Source organism: Panthera leo, chromosome F3, assembly GCF_018350215.1.
Source record: "Panthera leo isolate Ple1 chromosome F3, P.leo_Ple1_pat1.1, whole genome shotgun sequence".
NCBI lineage: Eukaryota > Metazoa > Chordata > Mammalia > Carnivora > Felidae > Panthera > Panthera leo.
In genome coordinates this window covers 24,694,543-24,717,444 of record NC_056696.1, presented here as the reverse complement: position 1 = coordinate 24,717,444, position 22,902 = coordinate 24,694,543, and the positions used below count along the sequence as shown (strand labels likewise).

General features: G+C 42.2%; 1 protein-coding gene across 5 annotated transcripts in view; it reads left to right on the top strand.

The window, feature by feature from the left end:
- Window positions 1–22,902, top strand: part of RGL1 (ral guanine nucleotide dissociation stimulator like 1) — a 254,758-nt gene that overhangs the window by 201,502 nt on the left and 30,354 nt on the right. For all 5 annotated transcript variants that reach the window (XM_042924546.1, XM_042924547.1, XM_042924550.1 and 2 more), the window contains 5 exons: window positions 8,128–8,312; window positions 11,493–11,617; window positions 13,022–13,237; window positions 16,990–17,093; window positions 20,536–20,620. In XM_042924546.1, the coding sequence (XP_042780480.1) occupies window positions 8,128–8,312; window positions 11,493–11,617; window positions 13,022–13,237; window positions 16,990–17,093; window positions 20,536–20,620 (715 nt within the window). The remainder of the gene's footprint in view (window positions 1–8,127; window positions 8,313–11,492; window positions 11,618–13,021; window positions 13,238–16,989; window positions 17,094–20,535; window positions 20,621–22,902) is intronic.

Sequence of the window (22,902 nt, the reverse complement as noted above, 5' to 3'; positions counted from 1 at the left end):
GTTTTGAGGTCAGATGTATTGTAGGATGCCCCTTTATTGGACTTTTTTTTCTCATAATTAGACTGGATTTATGAGTTTTCGAGAGGAATCTTACAGAGGTAAAATGCCATTCTCATCACATGATGTCAAGGACACACACTGTCAGCATGATTTATGACCGTTGTTGGCCTTGATTACCTGGCTGCAGTAGTAGTTCTCAGATTTCTCCATGGAGAGCATCTGCCCTCCACACTCTTCCTTCCCGTACTGTGTTATTTGGAAGGAAGTCACTATGCACAACCCTCAATTAAGGACTGGGGAGTTTTGCGCCTCCTCTGTTAGGGTGAAGTATCTAATCAATGTATTTGGAAAACTTCTGTGTGGGACGTTTGTTACCCCCATTTATTAGTTTATTTAATCATCTAGATCAGTATGAAGTAGGTGGATACTTTTTTTGTGCTTTGGGTTATAATACGATGCTAGTTTATTTCTTGCTCAGATTATTCCTGTTTTGGCCACTGGGAGCTCTTTTGGTAGACTCCCGTGCACTTTGACATGTACCTGTAGCATTTGTGGGGTTATTTGGTTGTTTGAGGCCTTCTTACTTTCTGGCACTACACGATGCCCTAGGCTCATCTTCTAGATTTCCTGCCCCCGACCTAAAATCAGCCATTTCTTCAAGGAGCCCTGGTTCTTTTCATTGGAGAATGGCATCAGAATCCAAGATTCGCAGCTGACAGGGCTAGATTTATGTTTCCACAAATTACCAGTTACGTAAATACAGATATTTATGTGTAACATTTTGTATCTATATTATGTTTAACATGAGTTCTTGCTGATGCCTCCAGTTCTAACCTGCTACCACATAGATCGCTCTAGTCTGCTCCCCTTGCTTATTTGTAAATTTCCTCTGCGACAGCGAGAAAAATGGCTTCCACCATCTGCCAGATATTTACTTAATTGTTCACTTTCGGTTATACATGTATAGCAGTATCGGAGTTGTTAACTCATACCCTAGCGGGAAACAACTTGATCAACTAGAACATGGTGCTTATGTATAGTTCCTTTGGCTTTAGCCCTTGGTCTTATAGACTGCCCTTCTTCTTTTTTAAAATAATGAAAATAGCTAATATTTTTTGAGGACTTACTATGTCCTAGGAACTATTCTAAATACTTTGCATGTATTATTGCTTGGCCTCACAACAATTCTACAAGGAGGCATGTGTTATTCCCATTTTACAGATGAGGAAGCTGAGGCACAAAGAGGCTAGGTTACAGCTAGTAAGCCACAGAACCAGGATCCCAGTTAGGCGCTCCAGAGACTGTTCACCACATTGGCTGTACTGCTCATGAACAACGGGCACTTCAGAACCCTTTCGGTTTAGTTTTGTTTGTTTGTTTTTTTCCTTTTCTAGTGGCGTGCAGTCACTGACACACTGGATAAGGTTTGGTGATCTGGAGTTAGGTCTGTGCACAATAATTCTCTTCAGTTTCTATAAATTTGCCTTCAGATATCAGGGCCCGCACATCTAGTTTGGGAATAAAGGAGTGGACCAACATGCCTGACTTTGGCTAATTGGTTTCAGGCTTGTCTCTTCCTATTCTTGGTCCTTCCCCACCCATATTTACTGTGTATTTCTGTGTGTCCTTTCTATCACGGTCTTCCTCCCCCTCCCCCTTGCCTTGGAGCTTTTTCTCTGTAACTGCCTCATGGCCCCTCACTGGCTTCTGTGCCATGGGCTTGCCTGATGCTTAGCACTGACTCTGGCCCTGTTTGCATTTACTTTCCTGACACTCCTAATTCCTCTTTCGCTTACCCTCCTCGTGTTCTAATCCCTGCTCAGCCTCTGTACCAAAACGCACGCTGGAAATGTACAAGAAAGCATCGCAAGACGACCTTGACAAGTCCAGATAGTAATGCTTCCATCTTTTCCAGGCTTTTTCAGAAAAAAAGAGAAACACATTTTCTGTAGCCTCCTTTGTTCTTTCTCATCAGGGAAACCTTCTAGCCAGAGGTCTCAGAGGCAGCCTCTAAAGGGCAGCCTTCTCTGAAAAGGAAAATCTGCTCTGTGACTAGGAGAACAAGGTGGAGGGGTCTAGCTCAGAGTCAGTGTCAAGGTCACTTTGCTTTCTTCCCCTGAAGGGCAAAGTGCATTGGCTCCCTCCCTCAGGGCTTTGCAGTGTCACCTGCCACATTGATCCAAAGGCCCACCCTCCACATGGATGTTCTTACCTTTTCTTTATGCGTTAGGAAAAGATCCGGTTTTTGGAGAATATCCTAACATAGAAAAACATTTCACTGCTTTTGAAAAAATGGTCCCATATCTTATTAAGTAACAATAAATTATGATCTCAAATAGACTTCTGGGGAGAGGAAAGAACTCTAAATGGACAAAGTTATTCTTTTTGTCATAGTAATCCTATTTCTTGGCTGGGAGCTTATACATCATGGGAGAGATGACTTCATATTTTGAAAATTTCTCATTAAGCCTTTTACCAATTGTAGAATATTTTACTACCAGTGGGATTTTAATATGATTTAATACATATGCATTCAAATCCCTATATGTATTTAAATATCTGTGGTTTGAGCATACTAGCAGCCTAGACAGTCAGCCCTCTTACTGCATTGCATGCCTGAAGGTCCCCACGGTGGCCGTCAGTTCTGTACTTTTTCCTTGTACCTCTCAGCTAAGGCATCTGTCTAGTATTTTCCAACCAGGTGTTACGAAGTGTGATTTCTGTTTGGCTAAGAAATCAAATGAGTGTTCCATTCCTCCCCTCTCTTCCACAAACACTTCGAGATTAGAGAACACCCTACTAAAGAATGAATGGATTAACCAAGAAATTAAAGAGGAAGTAAAGTGCATTGAAGCCAATGAAAATGAAAACACGACAGTCCAAAACCTTTGGGATACAGCAAAGGTGGTCGTAAGAGGAAAGTATAGAGATTGCTTCAGACCTTCCCAAAGAAGGAAGAAATGTCTCAAATATACAATCGAACCTTACACCTAAAGAAGCTGGAAAAAGAACAGCAAATAAAGCCCAAAGCCAGCAGAAGAAGGGAAATAATAAAGATTAGAGCAGAAATCAATGATATAAAAAAAAAACAAAACCCCACAACAGTGGAACAGATCAATGAAACCAGGAGTTGGTTCTTTGAAAGAATTGACAAAATTGATAAACCCTTAGCCGGATTTATTGAAAAGAAAAAGGAAAGGACCCAAATAAATAAAATCATGAAGGAAAGAGGAGAGATCACAACCAATAATGCAGAAATAACAATAATAAGAGAATAGTCTGAGCAGTAATACGCCAACAAATTGGGCAATCTGGAAGAAATGGGTAAATTCCTAGAAACATATAAACTACCAAAAGTAAAATAGGAGGAAATAGAAAATTTGAACAGACTCATAACCAGAAATTGAATCAGGAATCAAAAATCTCCCAACAAACAAGAGTCCAGGAACCCTCTCTTCTCTTCCTATTCTTTAAATTGGTCTACTCTATATCCCTTGAAAGTGTTTTGCCCTCTCTTACCTCAGGATCTTTGCTTATGCTATTGGCCCAGAGTCTTTACTCCACTAACTCTTACCTAAGATCTCAGCTAAACATTGTTTCCTAAATCCTTCTTTGGAATCCCTCTTGTGACATTCATCACATACACAGTTTTTATGAGTATGGAAGATAAAGGGCACTCAAAAAATATTAATTTAATTAGTGAATTAATTCTCCCCAAGGGCCTGTTTCCTTAGGAGTACAAGTCTTAGAAGCTGTGTCAGTCCATTCCACACATTGATGTCTGAGCACGTCTCCCTGTTCCTTATAGACCATTGTGATAGGGTGAACAAGGTTGCCAAGAACGCCTGAGGTAGAAAAGGCAATCCTGGTTGTCCCCTCAGCTGTCAGGTTTGGGCTCCTTGCCCCATGGCCACCCACCCAGCATGCTTACTTGGGACTGAGGGGTTTTGCTCTGTAACCCATTAAAGATTACTTTGGAGAAGGAGGTCATGTACTGCCTTTCCTCCTTACTGAGTTTACATTATGTCACAATCGATATCTTTCCGTTTGGTTTCAGAAAGTACTTCTTCAGTCTTCACAAGTCTTTCAAGAAGCATGTCTTGCAGTTTGTATTAGAGTTTGATGTCCCTGAATTGATTTGTCCTGAGGAGAATGCCTTAGGTGGTGCGCGTGTGTGTGAGTGTGTGCATGTGTGTGCGGGGCCTGTGTGTGTATCTGTTTGCAATAGCAGGCCTGGAGCCACACGGGTTGTCGCACAGTTTGTATTTCATGTCATCCTTTCTGTTTGGGTGGCAGATTCTTTGAGGGATTTCCATACGTGCTGATTTTCACTGAGCCATTTTTACCTTTTTCAGTCCCTTCCTTTTGTGATTTATGGCAAGTAGTTTTAAGACGCCTAAAAGTTACATTTCTCTTTGGGTCTCTTGAAACGTCCTTCTTGACATTATGTCCTGTGAAGTCACAGCTGATCAGTGTCAGGTAGATGAAGGCAGGTATTCTATCTCTTCTCTAGGTAGGGGTCAGTGGAGTTGAGTGACTCCCCACCTCCCTTTGTTCACAGGTGGCACAGCTGGATGGGAATTGGGTTTTCCTTCTCCAGCCTTCTTTCTTGTTCTGGTACAGAACCAAGTAGCTTCTCTAGCTTAACAGTCATACCTTTCCTGTAAGTTTGTGATTTTAAATTAGATTTCCCTTCAGTATTGAGGTTTTTTACATTTTGCCCAGTAATCAGTTCTGGTTGCTATGTAAGCCAGACTTTGGGAGTGGAGCCAGGAAGGGTAAGTTGGAAAGGCATTGGCCAGTAATCCTGTTGGCTGCCATGATTTTGTGATGTTGCTTCCTTTTTGAAATCTCAGATGTTTCACATTTTATCTGCTTTATAGTCTATCAAGAGCGGGAAGTTTTCTTCCCAGGAGTAGTAAACATAAAGCTACCGTGAGCTTTGGGCACATGTCCAGGACTTTCCAGAAAACCTCCCTTTCTGGCATGCTGATAATTGGCCTGACGATAGGAGGTCAGGGGTCTGCCCCGTGTTGTATTGTGCTGTTTGTGTGTATCTTTCCCTTCTTCTCTTCCTTCTTCCTCCTTCCCCCTTCACTCCTCTTTTCTGTGAAAATACTTTTTCTAGCCAAGTCAGGGTCTGGGTTTGTAGTAACTTCCACAGTCCTCTTAGGCTAAGCTGTGGGAAGGGCACTGTCACAAAGGGTGCAACGAATAGCTCAGCAGAGCTAGTTAAAAACGTCAGACTGAGGAGGACAGAATGTGCACCTAAAGGCGAGTCCAATCTGGATTCAGGTCCCTTTTCAGGACTCCTGCAGACCTTCTGAGGCTGCACTTTCCGTGGAAGTAAGCGCTAAATGATGTGTCCTGTAGAGATGCAGAAGTACACGGAGATGCGAACAAGGATACACCTTTTGTAATTGTTTGTGATTGTGAGAACACGAAAATAACATAAACATTTGTATACTAGTAGAAGAATCCTTCTATTAATTATGGTGTGTCCACGCAGTGGGAAACAGTAAGGTAGATCTGGAGGCAGTGAATGGAGTGGTGTCTGTTTCATACCATTCAGTGGGAACAAAAATCCATGTTGGCTGGTCTATGCACAGTATATCTATTTAAGTATATATACATATCCACTGAAAAGACTAGAAGGATATACTCCAGACTGTTAATAGGTGGTCATGGAAATGGGATTGTGGCATGGGTCACAGAAATGGAAAACGAAGGGAAGTGATATTTTGCTGTTTTCGTCTGTATACATTTGTAATATTTACTTTTTTGCAATAAATAATCAGTTTTGTAACTTGAAAACTAATACTTATGGGAGGCCAAGGAGTAAAAGTTAATATCTTTTACTATGTGTCTTTTCCCTGTGATTCTGGATTTCTGCCTGGCTTTTCTTTTAAGTTATGCAACTGAGGAGTCACTAGGGTCATTGTGTTGCTGGTCTCGTTGTTGGGTGGGTGTTCTTTTTCATTTTTATTGGTTGATGTGAATTCTCATCCCTCCATGTCTGTTTTTTCTATCAGTGTCATTGGAAGAGTATTCTCTCACCGAAATATTAAATATTAAATGAGTAGTTATACTAATCAGATCAATTCATGCTTCTTTTGAGAATTACAAAACTATATGTAGGACTCAACCTGATGAAAGCAAATGTCAGGTTGTCCTATGTTCCAGCCTGTTCCCCCACCAGTGTGCCTACCCCAGTTCTGGGCTCAGCGCTTGTCAGGGAAGAAGAGAAATTATTCATGGAAAACATCTTGTTCCTTATAAAAAGGAAGTGTTAGAATGCTACTTCATCATTTTCTTCTTCAGTTCATCATATGGTTGTGTGTGTGTGTGTGTGTGTGTGTGTGTGAAGAAAGGAGAAATAATGCAATGTGTGGGCTCTTAAAAAGTAGAAGTCCATCAATTTTGGGGGGCGTGAGTGTTTCAACATATGAATGGGGGGACACAAGCATTCATACATAACACGTGATTTTGCAGGTAAACTGAGGATTGAAGGCCCACTGAGGAGACTCCATTAATTTCATTTTGCTTATGTTTTCATTAAATCCCAGGTCCCATATTAATTTCCTCGAATCTTTTGGGAGGGAGTGAAACTTTTGTTCGGCTTTTTATTTAATCTGGACTAAAGATTTAGAGAATATTTTAATTATTTCTGTGGTTTTATGTTACCTATTTCCAACATACGCATGTAAATATTATAGTTCCAAAGGCCCTCATGTCCTTGTTAGTAAAGCAATGATATACACAGCAGTGAAAACAATTAGTAAATTTATTTTTCTTCTGTTTGCACTTCACCTCCAAAGGGTAAGCATTGAATTGGCTTTGGTTGTCCGTATGCCTGTATTGTAGTCCGGCTTCATGGTAGGAATTTGGGATGTGTGGCATTTAGTGAAAGCCCAGCCTGCAGGTTCACTACCATCCTGGTAGTCTCTTTACAGGTTGTGAACTAGGTGAACAATTTGTTTGAAGTATACTTAGATGATAATTTAAAGAGGCGCTAAGTCTTTTTTTTTTTTAATCAGCCGAAGAATTTTGGTCAGTTGTGTCGTTAGCTAAAATGAAGTATCACATCACTTCAATAAAACATGGATTGATTAATTTATAGCCCCTGTCATCTCCAGCCATCATGAGTGCGTCCAGCCCAGCACGTCCTCTTTGAACATGAAGCGCAAAACGATAGCACTCAAAACTTTTTATCCTTTTCGCCAGTCAGCTGTTTGTCTTTTCCAGTGGATGTGGGGCTGCCCCTAACCTAAGACAGCACACGCGTGTTCTTAGTACCATGGTGGGGGTGGGGGAGGGGGTGTGCACACGTCACGGCCCTGTCTCTTTTTGTGCCCTGACCCTTGTCTTGCCTAAAATATTCTCTGCTGAACCATCAGAGGAAATCGCCTTCACAGTGGCTTTGCTTCTCAAGGTTTTGTCCCTTACCTTTCAAAGACCTACTTCTCTATTAGGTACTCTTTCTCCTACATATTCTTCTCTTATAATTTGAAAAGCAAAAGGATAATTAGGGGGGGCACATTTTTGGGGTACTTATGCTGAAACCCTGGTAATCTTTGTAAAATTAAATTAATGCTGTTATCTTTTCCAAACCTAGGCACTTCCTGTCATTAGACGGATTTCAGGCCTACTGTCAGTTATTTCCTAAAATGTTAGTACAGTTGATTTTGTGGTTTCTGATATGAGTGAATCCAGAACTGGAAACACATAATCTCCTTGTGCACAGATTGCTTTGAAGTTGCTTCAGGACTCACTAAATCTCCTTCTGCGTGTCTTCCCCCCACCACCCCGTATGAGTTTTTCCAAAGTTTTTGGTCCTGTCTTTTTTTGGAACTTAATCAGTCTTTCCCCAGCTCTACAACCACCACTTAAAATAATATGATAAATAATATTTATTTATTATAAAATAATAAGATAAATAAGATAATAATAATTGTCAGCTTGTCTTCAAGTGCTTTAACTTCATTGACATTGCCAGGAACTTTTGGGTGAATTCTCTGTTGACCCCTGGTTTTGTGAGGTATCTCTGGGTGAGGACATGGTATCCAGGTCTCGTTTTGAGTCCCCACATCCAGTTGGGTGCAGTGACTCTCCATTTCTCTTTCTCAGTGCAATCGCCTCGATCCTGAGGGCCTGGCTTGACCAGTGTGCAGAGGACTTCCGAGAACCCCCTCACTTCCCTTGCTTACAGAAACTGCTGGATTATCTCAAACGGATGATGCCAGGCTCCGATCCGGAGAGAAGAGCGCAAAATCTTCTGGAGCAGTTTCACAAGCAAGAAGTGGAAACTGACAGTGAGTACTGACTTGATTCCAGGGAACAAGTTAGATTCTGATTCTGCAGTCCCCTTGTTGAAGAAATGTTCTCCCTGTACTTGATGAATGACCTTGGTTGGTCTCACAGAGACAAGCTGCTGGGGGGATTGGTGGTGGGTAAAAATTCTAAAGTTTATCTCAGTGCTAATTACAGAGCCTAAGAGTTTTAGAGCCAAGAAGGAGATTTTTAAGACCACCTGGTGTGGCATGCTCATTATAGATAAAGAAACTGGCCCTGAGAAGTGCATTTCCTCGGGTTTCTTCTAATACCATAAAGAGGATGGTCCTCTTGATGGTCCTTTACCTTCTCTTGTCAACATGTCCCATGCTGAACTTGAATTTGCTTTTTATGATCTGCCTCGTGGCTCCTCTTTCTATCTAATGGAGGAAACCCATCACAACCACCACTATTCAGCGGGCGAGGATTTAAATGCAGTTGTGCTCCAGCCCTCACGAAAGTTCGAAAAGCCCTGAAAAAGTGTTTCTCTGTCAGCTAGAAAACGTCACTGTCATTGAGCTTCTCGGATGGCCTCATCAAAGGAAGTTTCTGTGGCTGTTTTTTCCTATTGGAGGAATTGACTGCCTGTTTTCAAGGACAAAGGAAGGGCCACCGCTGCAGGTCGTGGGCAGCTTGGAAATATCAGGCTTTGAAGAAAGTCGGAAAGAGGTTAGGACAGGCTTTCAGTGTGACGATTTATCCCCCCACTGGCCTGCCGGGTGATGGTTGCCATGGCGGCTGACCCACTTGGAGCTTTTGACAGGCATTTCCCTGAAGTGACGCCCGATTTCCTCAGTGAGGGAAAGGAAACGGTTCCTCATCACCGATAAGGGAAGCTGCCTGAGTGCCAAAGAAAATAACCTTAAATTCCAAACGGTACCTGTTGAATGTTTTATGTAGGGGGATCAGAGCGGTGGGTGCCGGCAGGGGGGCGGTACAATCGCATCATTAGAAGCTGACTGCCAAGTACCCGTATCTAAGATGACTTCATCTGCCGGGAATGTTTGAATACCAGGGGCACTCCTCCAGCTGCCGGACCTCAACTCCCTTCAGGCCTCCCCGCCTGTCTTTGAGCCAGAGTGGAAAATGCTATGTTAGAGGCCAGCTCTCTCCCCACTGGGGCTGCCCCTGGCTCCGGGCCTAATTGGGGAACCGGTGGGACCAGTCGTTCATTGTTTCCGACCCAGGACTGGAAGGCAGAACTCATTTGGCAGGCTGAGGCAGGGGAGAGGGAGACTGGCAGGCTGAGGCAGGGGAGAGGGAGACTGCCTGACTTTGGAAAGGCTTTTATGCAATGCTCGAAAATGAATTTTTTTGGAGTTTGGAAAATTTTAATCAAGAAAGCTCCAAACTCTCTGTTTATTAAGCACAGCAGTCATCACGGAAAAGGAGTTTTAGGAGCTTGGTTCTCATGGGCTTATTTTGCCCAATTTCATGCTGGCAAAAGCAAAAGTTTTCCTACATTGTTTTTTAAAAGTAAAATTTTGCTTCAAGTTTTTACTTACTTACCTCTGGAAGAGAGTCAAAAGCGGAAACAGTGAAGGCATGGCCTAGGCCCCAGAGAGAAAGGACTACGTAATCTTCTCCCACAGCAACATCCAAGGCACATAGAGGTTGCCGTGAGTGTTTGTTGAATGAATGAGGGGGTCTGACCTTACCACACATCCTCTTGGGCTGGCGTGGGTCAGCCTCTGCACGGCAGAGTGATTGGGATAGATTTATAGAGTAGCTAGCAAAAGGGATGACAGGCCCATTCTGAACCTTTGCGATTTCAAATGTTTTATTCCTTTGCTGAATTGGAGAGTACCAGAGTTTTGTGGAGGCAGAGTGGTGAAATCATAGGGTTTTAGGTTTTGCTCTTTTTTTTTTTTTTTAAAGCTCATGCCTGTTTGTGTTCCAGCCTTTGGAGGCAGGCATGGATCCCCTCCTACTTCTAACCCAGCCCCATTCACATGAGTCCTTTCGGCTCCAGGGGGAGGAGTCCATCCTTAAATCGCATACCTCTCAGCAGAGTCATCAAATACTCCTGTGGTACTGTGACGGGGGAGTGATGTGGGGTCCACTCTCAGCACCCCTCTCCCCTGGAAAACTAAGGAAAGGCCATCTCAACTTGATCCGAGATGCATAAAAGTCTTATTCTACAAAGGAAAAGAGAAAAAGCTTAAAATGTAAACATTCTGGGGGAGTAGTAACGCACTGATTTAAATTTCTGCTAACATAGAACTGAATGCAACTAGCTTTTTTTGTTTTTGTTTTTGTTTTGTTGAGAACAGATTTAACAGGAGAGCAAGGAGTGCGAAGGGGTGGAGGTGTGGGGGATGAGGTTGGAAAACAACCTAGGACAGGTTCTGGGGAGTGGGGGCTGGGGTTCAAATGAAACTTCATCCAGTTCCACACTCTTTCAAAATGGAGTCTGGAGTTCTGATCCCATGTGCTGAGTCCTTCAGCTTCTGATTTGGGATCCAAGTAGTTATTATAGTGATTTCCACACCCCCTCACTTCTTCAGTCTATGCTCTGTGTAATTTACTAATTGATAATCTTATCCAAAATAAAGCTCAGGTGAATTTAGTTTCAGGTTCTTCTGCTTCATACATAACTTTAGGTGGAAGCTGAAAGTTGTTCCAAACATCTTGAGAATTCTAAGGACTTTCTTAGAATTCTGAGGATTTCATCAGCATTTCTGACACCATATGTCCCATTCTCCTACCTGATGCCTGGCCTGCTTTCATGCCCACTCCTTCCAGGCTTCTGGTTATAAATGGCCAGTGATTAAGAATTGCATAGTTGGGGCTTAAGAAGCAGTTTGATTGGTCCTTAAGCTGAGCAGAAGGTATGAGGGAGCCAAGATGAGGGAAACCCCCAGAATGTAGCCCAACTTTGCTTCTCTAGACTTTCCTTGACCTGGCTGTGTCCCTGGCCTAGCTATCAGTGGTTTAACAAAGGGGTAACTTGAGGCCTCTGAACTTAATAAAGAATCTAAGAACAGATTAAGAAGACCTCCATTTCACTCAGATTAATTGTGCTTACTATTTTCTCCCTGTGGGTTTTCCGAAGGATTAGCCCTCTTCTTTCTCAATGAAAGAAGTTCAGTTTGACTCTACTAACAAGGTCATAAATAGTGGCACCAGGTGACTGACTTTTTTTTTCCATCTGTGAACAGATGGGTTTCCCAACACCATCTTCTTCAGCCTGGACGAGGAAGAGGAACCGGAAGGTGGAGGGCCTGCAGAATTCACGTGCTTCCCAGAAGACCTTGTGGCAGAGCAGCTGACCTACATGGACGCCGTAGGTCTTCTCTTTGTGCTTCTGATGTGCTGCTACTTAAAATGTGGGGAGTGACAGTACTGGTGGGCTGGGGAGGGCAGTGGGGTAATGTGATTTAAGTCTTTTCGAATCCCCAGGAGAGGCTCTGCCTGTAAATGCGGAGTGAAGATGGGACTTGAATCAATCATCTGAATAATTCAGGCTTAAGCTCTTCTTGCAAAGCCGGGTGAAGGTGCTTTTTACTTGGCACTCGATACATGGAAGTAAGAATTCTAACTCTCAGGAAACAAAATCTGTCCTGTTCTGTGGGTATTCTCTCCCTCTAGACTCATAAATATTTCAAGATCTGAACTGTTTATTTGGAGGATTGTGAAGCGGTCAAAGTATAAATTAGGATAAAATAAGTTCACTGCATCCAAATGTGACTGTATCTGGCAGTTCATTTCCATGTGTGTCTCCTGTACTTTCCCGAAGTTTGTTAGCCGTACATATTTGATCTCATCAGTCACATGTCCTAGCTCAGTGTCAGCTGGTAAATAGACTATTATAAATTATCGTGACGGTTTAAACTCTTGTACACTTACTACTTTGAAGAAAGCAGCAAATAAAGTGACAGAGTTTCCATCTAGTGAGCATGCAAATAAAGTATCAGAAGCAAATCAGATAGTCTACGTAAAGTAAATCCCTGTGTTCTCTCTTTTATATAAACCCTTACGTGTCTTGCCTTGAATTGCCCTACAGGTGAGAATCCCGTTTAGTTGACTAATTTGGCTTTGTTTTTGTTCCACGGTTGATAGCGTAAAAGAAAGACCGGAAACTTCATTGGTTGTGACTTTTAGGCAAAGGCCTGGAAACCAGGCTTTATGTTCCTCTGTCTTTATTTTACTGTGTGACGTTGGATAGTTTTTCCTTCTATATGCTTACTTTCTTTATTTAAAACATCATGTGAAATAGTGACATTGATGACAGCATCGCATGCACTGTACTTTGGATCACTTGTCAGGTGGTCACTGGGCATCCCTATGCATTATACACAATTCACGATCGTGAGCGCCTAGAATGTACCGTGTATATGATTTTGAGCTCAAAACCACCTCGACCACTTTTTTTTGATTAGTAGTATAGATTTTTACCTATCCTTCAAGATAGGAAAGTCAAAATGTTGTCGGTCCCTTGAATTTTCTTTTGGCCGTTGTGTTCTGTTTGTTCAGTCGAGCAGATTGAGAAAGAACATGTGGGCTTTTCTGACCAGTTAACATATTAATTATTTACTTTTGTCCATTGAAATAGACACCACGAGGCAAGTCAAGTAGAAAAGGGTTATTTGTCCATTTACAAAATACCAATTCACAGATGACCCAGACTATGTGCTTTCCCATATGAAATGTCTGTGTTGTCCTTAACTCAGCTTCTCTTCTGTTCTAGCAACTATTCAAGAAAGTAGTGCCTCACCACTGCCTGGGCTGCATTTGGTCTCAGAGGGATAAGAAGGAAAACAAACATTTGGCTCCTACCATCCGTGCCACCATCTCTCAGTTTAACACCCTCACCAAATGTGTTGTCAGCACCATCCTGGGGGGCAGAGAACTGAAAACTCAACAGAGAGCCAAAGTCATCGAGAAGTGGATTAACATTGCTCATGTAATTATCTTTTTAAAAATATTCTTTGTATTTAGTAGATACTGGAGACGATTCCTTCTCTCCGTTTAAATGGGTCTATCCATTTGGCTGAAAGGCAATCAAACAACATATGTGAGGACCCCCCGGGTTTTTGTTGCTGTTATTTTTCTTCCAAAGTAAGAAAAAATGGTCTTTCTTAAATAGGAGCTTATTTTTCCTCTTTATTTTTTTAAAATTTTTAAAATATTTATTTATTTTTGAGAGGCAGCGTGCGGGGAGGGGGAGGGGCAGAGAGAGAGGAGACGCAGAATCTGAAGCAGGCTCCTATGCGGGGCTCGAACCCACGAACCGTGAGATCATGACCTGAGCCGAAGCCGGACACTTAACCCACTAAGCCACCCAGGTGCTCCTACTTTTCCTCTTTATAGAAAATCGGTCCCTTGCTCACTTCTTTCAGCTCATGGGCCTGCACACTGCTGCATCTCTAGGGTGACATATGCCTGCTTTTCCCCTTATAGTCACCAACTGAGTGTCAGTTCTGCCCCGTGTTCAGTAAATACAACCTGATGGTCTAAGTGCCAAACTGACTACTCTTCACCGCAGAATGATGACCTACCTAGGCACCCTTCCAGCACCCGGAAACATTATGTCTTCTGCAGACTTGAAGAGCCAGTACCTTCTCAGAATCCTGAATCTCTTTCCTGAAGGACTGAGGTGCCCAGATTTCACATTCATCTGGGGCTTTTCTGAGGACCTTCTATCTGAAGGTAGAAGGGCAGAGTTTATTCCTAGGTCTGAATTACATTCTGCTGAGTGTCAGTCTGGGCTCTGGGTCAGCTGCTTACATACTGCATGACCTTCGCTGATCAGTATCTTCACGACTGTGGAAACGTGAACAGTATTCAGTCAGTTGGTCACCAGACATTTCATGCGCTCCTAAATGCACATAAGCTACAAGATTATGTAATTTGGGGACATTGTGAGGATAGGCACAATTAATGTAATCTTACAGGAGCCTGTAGTCACACAAGGAAGCCAAGATACTCTGAGATATACTGGGATGATCTCAGCTGAGGCAGAAGAGGAGCGGGGCCCTCCGAGATAAGCTGCAGTGGTGGAGGAGGGAGAAACCACTTCTGGGGGGATTGAGGAGGGCTTCATGGATAGGATGACTTTTGGACTTAGCTTTAATACTAGATAGAATTTTTGGTATTTGAAGATTGAGTTAGATTTTTTTTTCCTAGACAGAAGAAATTACATCAGCAAAAACTATGTAATTAACAACAACTTTGAAAAATAATTATTATGTAAATATCTTATTAGTCCATGTTCTGGGTTATGTGAGTCAACCCTCGACCAAAACCCATTTTGCTTTCTATCCTAATATACTTTTTTCATTAAGCCCTCCTGTTTAGGGCATAATGCTTACATTTTCACACCCACACACTCTCTCTCTCTCTCTCTTTGTATTTTACATTCTCTTTGTTGTCTTTGATCAAAGAGCAGGGCCATAATTGTGCTAGAGGATTTGCCTTATTTTGAATTTTTAGGTGCTCGATTACCACAGACTTTTTAGTATATGAAAAAAGTAAGAGAACAGTGTCTTACAACTTAGATTTCTCCTATTCTGAATTGAGCTAATTTCTCAAGAGCTATAAAAAGAATTTCTGATAGAGTGGAATAAAGCATGGAATTTCTGCCTTCTCAGAATGAGAAGAAAATATTTTTGTTTTGGCCATAAATGCCATATCTTTTAATCCATTCAACTACTTAGAAAGTCTATAGCAAGAATATAGCATCTGTGTGTATGACAGTGTGGCTCAAACAATGACTTTTGGTCCAAATTAAATATAAATTGTGCACATATGTGTTAATAAGAAATGCAAGTTGAACAATTTGAGGTATATTCCAAATCCCATAGCACATATTTAAAAGCCAGGGGTCTTTGTTCTTGGTGGTGTAGTTTCCTAATATTGAGCACGTTGTGTCCCTTGAAATTGTGTGGAGTAATTTAATAAAATAATGAAACTCATAGGTGGTTTCCTGCCAAGATTTATTTTACTTTTCTTGCATTAATCATACTCAGTTTCTATCGAGAGGATATTTGAAAAAACGATAATAATTTTACACACAGAAAATATTTGTGACCTGATGCGATTATATTTTCTTGGGCTGGCCTTGCTGCTGTGTTTTCTTTTTACTTTTGCACCACGTCTCCTGGAAGATACCTCCCTTTCTAGAAACGGGGCCAAATGTCTTTTGTACTCCTTTAAAACCCTTAGCTTAAGCCTCTTTCTGAATAATGTGTTCCATATGTTTATTACAATTTGCATGAAATATCTGTGCCTGAGTTCCTTTATTTATTGCAAGTTTCTTGATTTTTGGAGCATGACTTTTGGATTCTGAACCTTTGTTGAACCATGCTCTCATGGGTTTGGGTTTCCAGACTGACTGTAATTCAGAGTGCGCTCTCTCTCTCTCTCTCTCTCTCTCTCTTTCTTTCTTTCTCTTTCTCTTTCTTTCTTTTCAAATAAGGGGAAGGCATTGAGACATTTAAAAAGAGTGGGCATGACTTTTGTAAAATACTTTGGCCTATACTCTAAGGATATAATGTTTGGAGGTTTGTTTGTTGGGCATAGTTTTAAGTAGCCGGATTTTGACAAGCTAAGTTAGAGAATGCTGTTTTCCTTCCTATTCGGGATTAGCATTACTTCATGAATTGACCTTCTAAGCAATGTGCAGTTCTGCCCAACCATTTTGGAATTTCTTGCTTCAGATGTTCTGCACAAAGCCAACCCCGTGCCCACACGGTGTACTCAATTGTAAACAGTGGATAGACTACACTCCCAAATGCCTGCATATGAAACATCTCCTTTGACATAAGACATAATCCACTCTCCCCATGGTGCCAAGAATGGGACTCTCTCCCTCCCTCACTGTTTTGCTGTCCCCGCCATTCATGCTGCAGGACTTTGACTCCAGGGTCACTGGCTGCCGAGGCTATCCACTCTGTGCAGTAGCTTAAGTTTCAGGATCAGAGAGCCTTTCTCTTTACCCAGAAAATGACATCCAGACTATTTCCTGTCCTCCTTGATTTTGTTCTAAAATGCTGCCAAAATGGATTTCATTTTAAAAGCTCTGGCTTATTTTGGAAACAGCGAAGTACCAAGGTGTTTCTGAATGTTTATGACTGTGGCACAGGCCAATTTGAAACGAAATGCATGTGTATAAAAATATTCCCTTTTGGCTAAGAGCATGAAAGCCAAAGTTCAACTTGTGGTGAATGTTTATTGCCAAGTTATATACACCTCTCTGGGCAAGGGTTGGTCATGAGATGTTCGATACCATCTGACCTCCCGGTGGCCGCTGCCCGGCTCACACTGTGGGTCTAAAGGATATAGTGACCTTTCATGTGTGTTTTTAGGGCATCTGTGTGCTTTCAGCAGAAGAAAGTTTGCTTTCCCTAGCATAGCCTTGCAGACTCACCTCCGTTCGTGTTTTTACGAGGAAAGCTGGAAACCATAAAACTATAACAACAACGCAAAAAATATATTAAAGGGAGAAAAACAAGCATACAGTGCCAAAACCTATAAAGTGTTTCGGTGACTGGGGTGGGAGTAAGGAGCTGCTTTTTGATGTTGAGTATTTATACAGCTGCCTATTTAGTGGTAAGAATTCATAGCAGCTGTGATACCTCTAAAACAGGAAACCACCAACTCGCAGTATTATTGATATTTAAAATGCCTTTTATGTTTTAATCACCCTCCATACAGGAATGTAGAATCCTGAAGAATTTTTCTTCCTTGAGGGCCATCATTTCGGCACTGCAGTCCAATTCCATCTATAGGTTAAAAAAGACCTGGGCCGTCGTCCCAAAGTAAGTTCCCAAGTGTCCACTCTGCTTTCTTTGGCTGGGGTGACTTAGTCACTGTGTAAATGGTATGGGTCCTTGCCTTCAAAGCCCATATTCTGTAACTAGAGAAACGTATTTGAAAGCCTCTGTGTGTCCCAGGCAGGGTGCACTTGACACATAAACATTAATGAGTTTTTAGGCAGAGAAGTCAGACTCATCTGCGAAGTGCACCAACATCAAGAGTATTGGCTTTGGGATGATTTGAAGGATGTGCTTGTCATCTAGAGTCTGAGGGGGAAGGGTGTGGAGTGATGAAGTTACAGCAGTGCGGCCATTCCTTCTGGTTATTTCTCAGCCACGCTCCAAAGCCCTAAGCTGTTCCAAGATGTGAGGGAGCATGTGTGTAGATAGGACGCTAGCTCTTGCTGTTTAGCAAGAATCTAATTGCTTAACTTCTGTTTCAGCATGTTAAACGCTATCTTTTTTGTTTTTTGTTTTTAATTTTTTTTTTAACGTTTGTTTATTTTTGAGACAGGGAGAGACAGCATGAACAGGGGAGGGTCAGAGAGAGAGGGATACACAGAATCTGAAACAGGCTCCAGGCTCTGAGCTGTCAGCACAGAGCCTGACGCGGGGCTCGAACTCACGGACCGCGAGATCATGACCTGAGCCGAAGTCGGACGCTTAACCGACTGAGCCACCCAGGCGCCCCGAGTTAAACGCTATCTTAGTGATATTAAAAATCCCTAAATGTTCCTGCCTAGGGACCTGACTAACATTATTAACTGGCCACGTTTTATATTGTTTTTCTTCATATTTCTTGGTGTAACCTTTGGGACAATGAACGATATAATGTCCTTATTGTTTCGCCATCTTCATTCCCCTATTTCCAGAGCTTCCCCTGGAGACCAGAGAACTTTTTGCAAAGGAGGGAAAGGTGAAGGAGGAGGCAGCTCCGGTTCCCTATCCACACAGCTTTAGAAGCTGGGGAATATGTCATGGCTACAAACGAGGCCAATTACATTCAACAGGTCTACCTAGGTTTGAACTAATCAAGAAGGAAGGCATATCAGGAAAGAATGTGTAAACTGTTTACAGTCTATACTGTATGTAGTATGGTCGGTTGCAGCCAAGAGAGGGGCCAGCTGGCTTCCCAGGCAGGCCTGCCCCTGTGGAATTGGTGGGTTTGGTGCTTAAGAGTGGAAAGTCTAGGTACTCGGTTTCATGAGTTCACTCAGAGCTGATTAAGCCCTAAGGGACTGACACTATCCAAACTTGCAAGAAACCCAGATAGGTAAACCAGAATTTCATAAATTTTTGCTGAAAAATGAGTGCTTACCAGTGGGCTCATATTCTCAGTCAGAGGAGAGTCTACTTGGGGGAAGTCAAATTACTTATGAAATAAATCTTTGATGAGCCAGCAGAAAAAATTGAAGTGGGTGGTTGTAATGCCTGGTTCAGAGCCGTAGAAGCCACAGCCACTTGGAGACTCCAGAGCTCCTTCTCTGTTTATAATACTGTTATCTACCAGAAGAAAACCTGGCAGATAGGCTTTTCAAAGTCCAATGCAATGTTTTTGATTACCACTTATTTCTTGGTTCTTTCTCTTCTTCATTACTTTGATTAGTCAAGCTGACTCTGTAGGTGAAAGATTAGTTAATTGGTTTTCCTTTGCATATAAATCTTATGAAAGATATGGGCATTATAAAGTCATTAGATGACAGGCGTTCGTAAAATACAATGGGAAAATCAGATGCATGCAGAGTCCTCATGTTCAATAGCCCCAGAGCCCTCTCCTTGCCCTCATCACCGTTCCCTTACTGTGGTGTCAAACACAAAACCAGAGGGACGGTCAGGTGCTAAAATACCACCTGTGCCTGGTTGCAGTCTTCTGTGATTGCAGTGAAAGGTGATCCTATCTTTCTTTGGTAGTTGATAAATAGCACGCTGTGGAAAGTCACTTAGCCAAAAGTTCCTGCACAGCAAATTTGAGGCTAAAACACAAGTAAAAAAGTTAGTGGAGCTGGAGCTTAATCTCTTGGTTACCATATGAGAAGGTTCATTCTTTCAGTTGGCCTTGTAAACTATTTCACCACAAAACAAACCTCAAAGCCACATTCTGGCTTGGTTGGGTGGGTGTCTGGTTTGTTTCTTGGTTGGTTCATGTTTTAGTGGGGATGCTACAGTAGTGTCACAGTTTCTAGAGAAGACACTTTCATACCAGCTTTCCATGTTTTTCATTGCTAAATTCAAGAGACAGGGTTAAGATACCTTATTTGGTTATCACTTTCCCTATAATCCTTTATGCTAATAACTTTCAGTGGACAGAAAAGATGTCTGTTTATTTCTGTTTATGTAGGCCCACATGTAATTAAGTTCTTAATTATTTTTTCCAAAATGTAAATAGCTTTACTGGTTTTCTTTATTATAACAGTGATATTACACTCATTGTAAAACAAATAAGTTAATGGTGGCTTTCTCATGATAATGAAATGCTACATATAGAGTGATATTGCCCCGTTAATTCTTTGCCTTCAGAGCCCTCCACTTACTAACCCTGGAGGGGTGCAGAGTAAAGCATGAGGCCCGTGGACATGTAGTAGACTGGCAGAGGCAGAGTAGACACTTTGCATATGTGATCCTGCTGACTTCACAGCAGTCTTTCAGAGGGATTCCTAGAATTTTCAGTGTATAGGTAAGAAAGTGGAAGCCTAAGCAAGTTAAGCGAATTGCCCACAATCACTTGGGGAGTGAGTGGCAGAGCGGGGATTTGAACCCACTCCCCTGACCACAGCCTGTTCTGCTTCCATCTGTTATGACTCTGAGATGAGAGCACCAGGCTGTGATTCGGGAAATTTAGTCTCAACACTTAGCAATGGCAACGTGGACAAGTCCCTGACCTTGGCCAACATGATTTCTCAGGTCCTGCGGGGCTCTGTGTGTATTCTGAGACAAAATTTTTTTAAAAAATTGTTTTTTAAGTTTATTTATTTATTTTGAAAGGAGAGAGAATTGGAGGCAGAGAATCCCAAGCAGGCTCGGTGCTGTCAGCACAGAGTACAGTGCGGGGCTCGAGCTCACCAACCTTGAAATCATGACCTGAGCTGAAATCAAGAGCCAGATACTTAACTGACTGAGCCACCCAGGTGCCCGAGACTTTTTTTTTTAAGAACATGTCCCAGTGGAACAACTTGATACCCCAATTTAACGATCTTTTTTTATGATTATAATGTACATGGTTAGAAAAATCCGTTTCTTCACATAGGTGACCATGTCTACCTTAAAAAAAAAAAAAAAACACCCTGCATGAACAAAGCCATTGGCTTCATCTGCGCTCACATCCCTCACTGATCCTGAGATCAGTGTGATCCCTCTGGAGCCATAGGTAACTGAGAGCAGCAGGGCCCAAGGTGTGGGACTTTCACTGACTCTTTATTTGTGAATATTTTCTTAACCCCTCTCACAGGGACCGGATGCTGATGTTTGAAGAGCTTTCAGATATCTTCTCTGACCATAATAACCATTTGACCAGCCGGGAACTCCTAATGAAGGTGGGTCTCTAGGTGGAAGTGCTGGGTCACATTGTCTCCAGCTCTGGAATCCCTTCAAGGCGGGAGTGGCTTGAGGGCTCCTTACATTCCTACAGTCCCAGGAGAAAGCCTGAAGGGACTAGAAGGCAGAAATTTTGTGGGTTTTTTTGGTGCCCAATCTAAGGAGCTTGGGGCTGAGAAAACTGAAAGTCCAGTCCTTGGCTTCCCGGTTACACAACCAGATTGTGAAACTTGTCCTCCAGTGTGTATCTATTCGAGCTGCTCTGCAGATAGGTGGGTGAGAGGCCCTGGAGTATCCCTTCTCAGCAAAACATCTTCTAGAATGACAGAGACCAAGCCTGCAATTCCACATCCTTTATCTGGACTAAATTGCACAGTCTGTCAGCAGTATTTATTGAACGCCAAGTGAGTGCTGACTTCTGAACTACAGGCAGATAAAAGTGTAGCTTGGTTTATTTTATTTCTCCAGACATTTGTTGAGTGTCCAATATTCATAAAACATTGGAGCAGCCTCTAGGAATATGAAGGTGACCAACACAGACCCTGTTTTCAAGAATTCATCCTCTGGGTGGTGGATGTTGGCACTAAACAAGAACAGTCAGGTAAAGGTACAAATAACAGGTTGTGAAGGATCATCAGAAGGGAACATAGGCCAGATCCTATCTTCACAGCCTTTCTAGAAATTTACTGTGGATAAAAATCTACAGTAGATTGTATCATCCTTGTTTTGCAGATAGCCAAGACTCAGAGAGGTAAATAATACCTCTTAAATCACACACCTGGTAGGTGGTGGAGCTAGAATGTGAACCCTGCCTAGTGAGACTCTAAAACCTGTGTTTTTATCACTTAGCCATAAAATTGTAAATTCCTACCACTTAGGAGTAGGGGATAGGGTAGATCAGAGAAAACTTCACAGAGAAGATAAATTAGTCATTGAACAACTGTTAACTGAACATTCATTATATACTAGGCATCACATTGAAGGCAGTCTCTGATCTTAAAGAGATTACAGTCTCATGGTGGAGGCAGAGAAGTAGACAATTATAAAATCGTATAACATGCATTACCATAGGGGGAAGCTGTGAACTGGGCGATTAGAGGATATGATCCTTGTCCTTGGTCTCTTTTTCTGTAAATTGGAGACAATAAGAGTATTTAGTCCACTGACATCATAGAATTGTTTTTGAAGATTCACTAAGAGAAAATATTTGAAAGCACTATGCAAATGTGTTTTTAGTATTTGGCATGCTCTGTGCACAATATGAAGCCAAAGTATGCCTAACAAATGAACGCGAATGAAGTACGTGCTACACGTGCAAGCTTAGAGCAGACACGTGGAGTAGGGATGCAAGTCTAGCGGAGGTGGGGTTGCTGAGAAGAGGCATCCAGTTGATGACTGTTAACATTGGTCATTCCTATAAGGGCGTCTGTTAGACTGTTGTCCTTCTAAGTGCTACTCCTCCTTCAGGTCTCACTGTGGACTCTGCTGGGTACTCAGACTGTCTCCCTGCCAGTCTGAAAGCCTCTTGCAGGCAGGGACTGGGTTTGTTTTTTCACTGTTACATCCCTAATGCCTAACACAGCGACTGGCATGCCGCAAGTGTTCAGAAACTACATTCACCTGCATGAGTTGGTGGGCCTTATGAGTCACATGACTTTAAGAACCCGCCCACTCTTAGCCCTTCCTGGAGTAGGTGATATGAGCAAGGCAGTTTCTGCTGATGCTGACTCTGGATTTGGCCTACCTGATTAACTGCACACTAAACAGTGCTTGCTGAGATCGTGTTACTCCCTGCTTCACATCCCCCTGGATTTGCAGACTTTAGATGGAAACTCATCTGGCTGGAAGGAGATGGCTTAGTGGTCTCCCTGTCAGTAATACACAGCTAGACTAACTGGAGCCACATATTCAAATCCCAATAGCTCTGAGTCATCCTTCCAATGTAGATAAATTGAACGCTGTGCAGCTGATTGCCTAGTGGCAGTCTTCTGGCTGAAACCTTAGAAGCAAAGCTATGTGTAGACATTAAAGGTCCTGTAAACTTTCTTAAATGTAGAACTTTACCCTAGTGCTCTTAGTTAAATTTCTTATACATGGCTCAGATCCCAAGGAAATGAAAAACTTGGCTATGAATTCATGTGGTCTGTGCATTATCATTAACGATAGTGTAATGTTCTGGCCAGGCCATATGTGTATGTAGGTCCTTTTCCAGTCACCTTTGTTGATCATTCTTCATATGAAGTCTATAATTCTGAGTGTTAATTCTCAGCACAGTTGTTAA